At 35.2% G+C, this 8,884-nt stretch overlaps 2 protein-coding genes across 6 annotated transcripts in view; both read left to right on the top strand.

Annotated features, from left to right (window-relative positions):
- The window catches only part of LOC109819445 (pentatricopeptide repeat-containing protein At5g27270), a 5,867-nt gene extending 4,091 nt beyond the window's left edge, over nucleotides 1-1,776 (top strand). For 2 of the 3 annotated variants that reach the window (XM_020385177.1, XM_020385176.1), the window contains exons 7-8: nucleotides 92-156; nucleotides 592-1,776. In XM_020385177.1, the coding sequence (XP_020240766.1) occupies nucleotides 92-156; nucleotides 592-1,158 (632 nt within the window). In that variant the 3' untranslated portion in view covers nucleotides 1,159-1,776. The remainder of the gene's footprint in view (nucleotides 1-91; nucleotides 157-591) is intronic. The other variant, XM_020385178.1, reaches the window with a different exon arrangement.
- Nucleotides 4,867-8,666, top strand: LOC109819975 (secretory carrier-associated membrane protein 4-like). 3 transcript variants are annotated; one of them, XM_020385992.1, is made up of 12 exons: nucleotides 4,867-5,003; nucleotides 6,187-6,285; nucleotides 6,379-6,441; nucleotides 6,526-6,559; nucleotides 6,650-6,772; nucleotides 7,184-7,246; nucleotides 7,367-7,460; nucleotides 7,621-7,666; nucleotides 7,758-7,825; nucleotides 7,929-7,977; nucleotides 8,115-8,180; nucleotides 8,389-8,666. In XM_020385992.1, exons 1-12 carry the CDS (start codon nucleotides 4,953-4,955, stop codon nucleotides 8,419-8,421), a joined length of 789 nt encoding a protein of 262 aa, XP_020241581.1. In that variant the 5' UTR covers nucleotides 4,867-4,952; the 3' UTR covers nucleotides 8,422-8,666. The 3 variants fall into 3 exon arrangements, with proteins under 3 accessions (XP_020241581.1, XP_020241583.1, XP_020241582.1); XM_020385994.1 differs by lacking the exon at nucleotides 6,187-6,285; XM_020385993.1 differs by lacking the exon at nucleotides 7,184-7,246.

The following is an 8,884-nucleotide window of genomic DNA, read 5'->3' as shown; positions in this document are numbered from 1 at the left end:
TCAATTGCTGGATCAAATTGGACTGTGAAGATTGTTATGATTAACTTATATCAGTGGCTTACCAGTTTCTTTCGCTGTATTGATCTTGCAGGAAGAAGTCAAGAGGCTTCTCTATTATTTACTAGAATGAAGGAGGAGGGGATAGAACCTGGAAAGGTATAAACATATTTAGAATGGATTTAGAAATATGATGTGTTTGAAAAGTTAATGAAAAGGTTTTTCATATTAAGTATTTGATATCATGTTAATTGCCCGGATGTTGGTTTGATTTTTTCTGTCCTAGGTTTTTCAGGTATAATTTAAACAGACCATGTCATTCAAAATTTGCAATTTCTTGTTGACTTACACCTATAGAATTTGTTAACAACACTCACCCATACCAGTCAAACTAGCATATTTTACACGCCGATACTGCCTCGTGCTCAAATTAGCATCTCTTCAGATCCACAAAATGCAAGAGCTTATTGTTAAATTTAAGCTGTTAGCTAGCTTATTAATCTTTTCCCCCCATATAATAAACTAAACAAATGTTTTTTCAAAGGATATTATGGTGAAGTAGATGAAAAGTGTCTTATTTTGTTGACAATGCAGATTAGTTACAATACCATGATTAATGTATATGCCACAGCTGGACTCCACCATGAAGCTGAAAATCTCTTCCGTAGCATGCAAAAGGATGGTCATTCACCTGATTCCCTCACATATGTTGCTCTCATCAAAGCTTACACTGAGACTCATAACTACTCTGCAGCAGAGGATATTATCCGTCAAATGCAAATGAGAGACCTCTCCCCTTCTTGTGCTCATTTCAACCAACTCATCTTCGCCTTTATAAGACAAGGCACCATTCGCGAGGCAGAAAGAATCTACAACCAGGTGAAGCTGAGTGGACTATCTCCTGACTTAACTTGCTGCAGAACTATGATGAGGGGATATCTAGACTATGGGCTTGTGAATGAAGGCATTCTCTTTTTTGAAAGTATTAACGGATTCATAAAACCTGATGGATTTCTCCTAAGTGCTGCCATTCATCTTTACGAGTTTGTGGGCAAGGAAACTGAAGCTGGGAACGTTCTGGATACTATGAATATTGAAGGGCTCTTGTTTCTGAGAAACCTGAGGATAGGTTCCAAATGTAGAACACCTCAAAGTCCATAGAATTTTCCTGTATGGTTGATTTGGGAGCTTAATTTCTTGGAAAGATTGGTTGCAACTTTTTCCAATAAGAAAAAAGGCACCAAGTTATGGCAAGTATTCACTACCTAAGTGAAATCAAGATGCAAGCAAATGCAAAAAAGAGAACTATGGATAATTGTGGGTATCTGCTATCAACATGCATGATAAGTTTTTCCATCATCATGCAGATGCTAAAGGGTTGTATTACATGTCATTCCGGCTGCGTATGAAGATTTAGTATAGATCATGGATGTGAAGTAGCCAGTTTGTACTGTTACTGCCAGAATTCATATGAGCGCATATAGCAATGTCTTCCTCAGTGTCTGCAAGATGGTTCTTAGCTCAACGTTACAAATATGGGAGGAGCTTATCAGTGGATGACATTCTTTGAATGGCAAGGGTCTCAAATCTGATTGCTTCCTTAGGGAAATAGAATTGTTAAGGAAATGAAGATCTGGACAATCTTGGCACTTCTGTATATATTTGTTTTATTCCATGTAACCTCATTTTAAAGAGGATTCTAGCAAACCCGAGAAAAATTTGTACCTGTTGAGGAGTAATTTGTTTGCCAATAAATTTATCAGGCTTCAGATCTCATTATGCCACAGTTTAATGACCATATCGTGCAGGAGGAAATTATCAATTCAAATCTATGCATGTGTAGTATGTAGGGGTGGTAAACCATATCCGTATCCGGGGAAATATTCGTAACCGTATCCGTTAGGATACAGATATGGTTACTCAAATCTATAACCGATAGGATATGGTTATAGATATGATTTTATAGTGAAATATCCGTAACTGAAATATTCGAATACATATTAGTCATACTCTTACGATAGTTTCGATTATTAGATTATGGATTTGTGGCTAATTTTGATGATCAAGATGTCTAATCTTAACTTTTCAATTATAATAAACATATTAACGAACTCTTTTGTATCACATGAACCATGTTTTTCTCAATACTATCTAGTTTTCTCATATCCATTTTGTATCCGCATGCATGTCCGCTTATATATTTGCATGTATATCCGTAACCGTATCCGATTTTAGCAGATATGATTATGAATTTTCCTTACTAAGATATATATGTATCCGTATCTGAGATGGGTAAGCGGATATGGATATGGTAAGCATCATATCCGAGCCGTATCCGGACCGAATGCACCCCAAGTAGTATGTCCTCAAAAGCATATGTACTTGAAGCACAAGAAATATCTTTATTAATCCGTTGCGTTATACCATTGAGTAATGAAGTGAGGCAGAAAGTACGCGCGCTGTACAGTAAGCTGAGCTGTGCAATCCACCAACATGCCTTATTTGTTAATAAATAAGATGAGGTGCGTATGCGTTATTTGATAATAAATACGATGAGGTCCCCTATACTTCAGCTATTAAACTTCTCAGTGTTTGGTATGGTGATTTTTTCCTCAAATATGGTTGCTGAAGTATCCATTGGCACGAGAAGGAATCCTTATACATAAACGGTAGATCTTTTCCAGATCTAGCAAAAGAATTAATTTAAAAAAAAAAAATCCAACATGAACTGTGGGTTGCGACACATAAATTTTATTGCCACGATTTTATATTTCTTTATTGTTCGGGCTCAATTAACATTTTCCCTGTTGTTGCCATGGGAAACCAAAAGATGAACAAAATCCTAATTCCGCTGTTGTTATTGTTTGTTACATAAAATAATGAACAATGCATGCACGTTATCACAAACTATGTATTGTGACAAGTTGGTAACAGCTGTCTATTTTCAGTCTACATATAATGTTCATATATCACCCTTTCTAGTGGAGCAAACTTATACTACATAGATTTTCTGACTTGCAGAGATACATTCCCTCAGAGTTTGGAGCTGATGTAGATCGAGTTCAAATGTTAGAGCCTGGTGTAAAAGTGTTACAGAAATCAAGTCCAAAATTCGACAGGCTATCAGGGAAGCACGGATTCCCTTCACCTTTGTATCGAGCAATTTTTTCCCGACTTATTTTCTTTCAAGGCTCGGCCAAGTTGAAGCAACTGGACTCCCTGAAGATAAGATGCATCATCTTAGGTGACGGCAATTCTAAAGGTTAGTCTTTTAGTAGACGCTGAAATAGGTACTTGCAAGGGTTAATTGCGGGTAGACCTCCCAGTGCTGTCGCCATATTGAACTTACTACCGCTGTGGTTATATTGTTGCAGATAGAACATCTGAGAAGTTTTTTCTGGGGACCCATTTTAGGAGTTTAGATGATCACTCAGGGGGTCTGTCTGCAACAATAAAACTCTTTCAAGGGGTCTATCTACAATTTGCCCTTGTTACAAAAGAAAATGTGTCATCGTGATGGAATTTCAGACCAAACATCATATACTCTGATATGTGTTGATGAAATAACTAAAGTTTCTGTTATGCAAGTTTTGGTACTGTTAAAAACAAAGCACGGGTGTTATAACTTGCTAAAAAGTGTCATGTTTATCGACTTAATTTTCTTTTTGACGCGGTTATATTTGTCGATGAGCGTGACTTCGCAACGTACTGTATCTTAGCCTCTGATGACCCAAGAGCTTTAAACAAAATTTTATATATGAGACCACCTGCCAGCGTCTTATCTTCTAATGAGATTGTGTCACTTTGGGAGAAGAAGCTTGGTAAGACTCTTGGGAGGATCTATATCACTGCAGGGGAGGCCTTGAAAAAGATGGAAGGTGATAGCAGTGTTTTTTTTTTCTTTTCCTTCTTCTCAGAAATCAGTTAACTTCTGAACTATTCTAATTGGATTCCAGAGTGTTGAATTTAAATTAAAGCAAGGAGAAGAAAGAGTTATCTTCAGGAACTCTTTTATTTCTTGTCAGTGAATTTTTGTCAGATATTGCCCCAGGGTGAAATAGTTAGTTTATCTGAGGGTTAAAGAGTCAGGAACTTAACCCAAGGGTCTATCTGCAACAATGAAACTAGAGGAGTAGTAAGTTCAGAAAAAGTGATACTGCAAGGGGTCTATGTGATAACTTTATAGACATGCTTATTGAAATTGCATCTACTTTTTAAGTGAGTGTTTGTAGAAGCAACTTGATGATGTTTTAAAAAGTAGCATCTTCTTTTTTCAGTTTATATACCATATATACATTTTATTTCTTAATAATGAGCACTAAGCACAGTTCTACCAAACACCTAATTAGGTACTTCTTTAGCATTTTTTGATATTTGATTACCAAACGGCTACTTTCAGCAGCTTATATAAGTTGTTTTGTAAGCTGCTTATATAAGTAACTTACTATAAGTTCCAACAATATCAGATAGGCCCTTAGTCTTGCCTTTTTTTTAAACTTTAATATCCTAAATTCTATTTGGACAATTTGATCAACCAAAGTGTAGAAAAGCTCATGTTAATTTTGTTCAAGAATATCGACATGGAAAAGTGAATGAGAAAAATCTTCGTTATCAATTTTTTTTTGTGAATTTGGGAAATATCAAATTGTCAAATTAACATCAATTTAAAAGTTTGTGATATCAAATTGTCAAAATAGATAGAGAGTCAAAGTTAACAAAGGGTGGAAGTGCAAGTGACCTCAATAGTAAATAACACAATTTTAAAGGTTAGAAAAAGTAAAGGTGTAAAAGTTAGTTGCTGATTCATAACTAACAAAGCGCCAGCTCCTTCATCTCCCTTCGTCTTCTTCGCTCCAAAAAGAAAAAAAAAAAAAAAAGAACCGAAATTAAAGAAACCCAAAATCTCACACACAATCTCTCCAAGGATCCCGTCACGGCCGATCAGCTGAAGAAAAATGCCTCCTGATAATAATCCATTCAGTGAGGAAGACGTTAATCCTTTTGCGGTAACCTTACCTTCTCATTTCCTCCCTTTTTTCTACAGGATTTCCATGTAATTTCATTTAGTTCTATGTAACCTCATTTTACCTACTTAATCGATTGCAATGATGAATGTCTCAGAAAACCCAGATCTTGTATAAATTTACAAATTTTGTTTATTTGTATTTTTTTTAAATAAATGTTTTGAGCTGGATCACCATTGAGAATTGTGACGTTATTTTAAGAATTTGGCATCAAGGAAATGTTATGTACAAGGTTTAGTTACGTGGGTAAGAATCAAAATTTGAACTTTTCGATTAGGTTATGTGATTCATGGGACTTGATGGCTTACTTATTTAATTAATTTGAAGTTTGAGGAGGCAGTAGCAATGGAATTATCATTTTTATGAAAAAAAAAGGGAGGAACATGGAATTATTCTTGATCATATAAGTGTTAGATTTCTTAGAATACAAGGATAAAACCACCAAGTTTGTATCATGATGATTGCACCGTTTAATTACAAATGTCAGTGAGGATAATGGAATAGCAGGCTGGGGTCTTCGGTGTGAGGCCCAATCCTTCACTCTCAAGATAATAAAAAAATAATAATAATAATAAAATAACAATAATGAGCTTGTATATAACATTGACAATGGTTCATTTTAGGACAAATCTTCAAAATAGACTCTATTATATCTTTATTTGTAAAAATCGGTACCTTTGATATTTAAATACCATTTTCGACCCAGTTTTAGCCACTTGGCTAAAACCGGATCGAAAATGGTATTTAAATCTCGAACTTCACGGGATTCTAAATCCCGTGAAGTTTAGCCGCTAAATTACTCAGCCAAATCACGATTAGTTTGGGTAATTAGGCACTAAACTTCACGAGATTTGGAATCCCGTGAAGCTTTATTCACTACTTTCGACCCAGTTTCAGCCAGTTGGCTAAAACCAGGTCGAAAATGGTGAATAAATCGCAAATGGGTCGATTCTTACAAAATAAAGTTCTAATATGGTCTATTTTGAAAATTTGTCCTTCATTCTATTATGTAACAATGGAATGGATATTTTTCATTTAGTCAGTTTGCATAAGTTTGAAAGAAGGAACCTGACTTGACAATTTCTTCTACTTATTTAATTTGGCATTTACAGTGCCAAATTGTTCTCTTAATGGAATAAAAAGTGAGAATTTCTCTTAATTGTAGAATGCTGCAAGTCCAAAAATCCAGCTTCCTCTAATGTCATCAAGCCCCACAGGCTTCAACAACCGTGATGAGAAAGTTGGGCGTTTGGCCCCAGGAAATGTATGAGAGCTCAATCTATAGCTTAATTAGGATACGTTTCTTCCATGTCGAAATAATTTTAACAATTTGGTTCCGTTATGTGGACTTTTGCAGGATCCAAAGAAAAAGGAGAAGGATATTGCAGCATGGGAAGCAGATTTAAAAAAGCGAGAACAGGTAGGGGATCAGACAGTTTTTCAACAATTTCATGTCTTGAAGCTCAATTTATTTCTAATATGAAAACAATGATTCACTTTGCAGGAAATAAAGAGAAGAGAGGATGCTTTGTCGAATGGTATGCTCTGTCCAGTTGTATGCTGAAATGATTCAATTTTTTTTTTTTTTTTGCACTATTGCAGTAATGTTTACATGTACATTAATGCAGCGGGTTTCGTCATAGAGGAAAAAAACTGGCCTCCTTTCTTTCCAGTCATTCATCATGATATAGCTAAAGAAATACCAATCAATTGTCAAAAGATGCAGTACATGGCATTTGGAAGCTGGCTAGGTACCTTCAGCATTATGTTTGCTGTATTCTTCTTCTAAATACGTGTTTTTTTACAACTTTGCTTTTGATCATAAAGTAACCGAGAGGAACTATTTATCAATTTTACTTGGTTAAAGAGGCTTATTCATATTCTATTCTTGATTAATTATGTCATTCGAGATCAAATCAAGCCTCCTCTACTCAGAAAAATAATATACTGGTGCAGTAGTTTTTCTGCCATACTACATACAGGGTTTTGAATCCTTGTCCATTTTCTACTTTCTAAGTATTTATGCTGCAGTAGTTTTTCTGATACATGCAAATATTGAATTCCTTTGAGTGTAAAATGTTAGCGTAGCATGAATTTACAGATTGAAACATCCTCAGCAACGGTAGTTAAGTATTAACAAATAGCTCCCCATTGTCTTCTAGGCTTAATGCTTTGCTTTGCGTGGAATCTAATTGCTGTGCTTATCTGTAGCGCCAGCGGAGAAGGTAATCTTAGTGAATGATCATGCATTATCTATATCGTTTCTTAAAGTTAAAATTTTGGCTATACTGGATTCTTTTATAATTCTTACTGTGGCCAGTAAAACAACTTCATTTTGTTTTCAGGTGTTAAAATTTTTCTTCTTGCGGCCATCTATGCTCTTAGTGGTTCTCCTCTCGCATATGTGCTCTGGTACAAGCCTCTCTATATTGCAATGAGGTGGGTTATTAATAGCTCTAAGCAATATTAATTTAATACACATACGTAACTATTCTGACCAAAATTGGATTAACTCTAGCTGAGGTAAGTGATCCCGAATTGTTTTTTTTCCCCGCTGAATGCCGTATACTAAATTAACTTTTTGGTTCTTTGTGAGCAGGACCGATCGTATGATGCATTTTCTCTGGTTTTTCCTAGTGTATTTGGTAACTTCTCTTAACTGGCAACTTTAGCTCAACCTGTCATTCTGTAAATGCTTTTTCTCATAATTGTGTTACGAAATTTGCCTTCTTTCAGGTTCATGTTATCTTTTGTATACTTGCTTCTGTCGCTCCCCCAATTATCTTTGAAGGGAAATCTTTGACGTAAGCTACTCGCTAGTTATCATCATAACAATAGGAAAATTATTGGAAAATCACTATTTTATATGCACATTTTGTGATGTGATTATGTTCTCCTTGATTTCAGGGGCTTTATTGCAGCACTTGATACCTTATCAGATAATGCATTGGTGGGGGTATGTTAAATTTTTCTTGCATTCTCCATCGTTACTCCTTTTATTAACACCTCATCTCTTTACTGCTGATACTTTTGTCTTTTCGGTATCTATCTACATATTTGATAATTTTTATAATGTTTCTTTTTTTATTGCAGATATTTTACATAATTGGGTCTTGCCTTTTTTCTTTGGAAACGCTTTTGAGCATCATGGTGCTTCAGGTTAAGATTTTTTTTCTTCTTTTGTTTTTGTTGTTGAGGAAATAGGTGGGATATCTTTTTTTTCTTCTCTTCTGATATCCTCATGTCCACACCAACGTATCCATCATGGTTGTTTACTAATATTTATTTAATAATTGGTTTTTTTAAGAATAATCACTTTTTAATTTCTATTTTCACATTTTCGTGGAAACCCATATTTTGGTTGCAGAAAATTTATCTTCACTTCAGAGGTAACAAGTGAGAGATGGCATTTGCAGCTAACTGAAATAACACTGACAAGAGTTACTCCTGCCCCTTGAGCTCACCTTGGTGCATCTAGACTAGTTCACCTTCTTTCATTTCCCCATTCTTTCAGTTTTCATGTATTCAGCTGAACTATGAAAGCTAGTTGATTTCTTTGAGTGAATTAGTTGCTGTGATTCACAGTATGCTCTTTCCAATGCATAATAAAATGCTCGGCAAATACAATGCAAACTTTGTGTGTTCTTGGCGCTGATTTCTGTCTCACCTGCTTTCTTGGTGATTACCTTCAGCTAAAAAAAAAGTTCGGTAAATTTTGTCTGGTAATCTGAGTTTTGCAATTTGATCCTCTTTCCTTTTTTTACTTTAAGATAAAACGATGATTACATCAAGAGTTTGTCCCTTAACGTCGTCATGCAAATGCTGACGCCTTTTGAAATGTATCGAACTTTATTTAGCTCAAA

Source organism: Asparagus officinalis, chromosome 8, assembly GCF_001876935.1.
Source record: "Asparagus officinalis chromosome 8, Aspof.V1, whole genome shotgun sequence".
Lineage (NCBI taxonomy): Eukaryota > Viridiplantae > Streptophyta > Magnoliopsida > Asparagales > Asparagaceae > Asparagus > Asparagus officinalis.
The sequence above is the reverse complement of the archived record's forward strand: the minus strand, read 5'-3'. Positions and strand labels throughout refer to the sequence as shown.

What these genes read in the sequence shown, in the direction of transcription:
- LOC109819975 (XM_020385992.1), top strand. Translation starts at nt 4,953, where the DNA reads ATGCCTCCTGATAATAATCCATTCAGTGAGGAAGACGTTAATCCTTTT. An exon ending in GGTTTTTCCTAGTGTATTTG is followed by an intron (nt 7,667 to 7,757) that starts GTAACTTCTCTT and finishes GCCTTCTTTCAG; the next exon opens with GTTCATGTTATCTTTTGTAT. An exon ending in CAGATAATGCATTGGTGGGG is followed by an intron (nt 7,978 to 8,114) that starts GTATGTTAAATT and finishes TTTTTATTGCAG; the next exon opens with ATATTTTACATAATTGGGTC.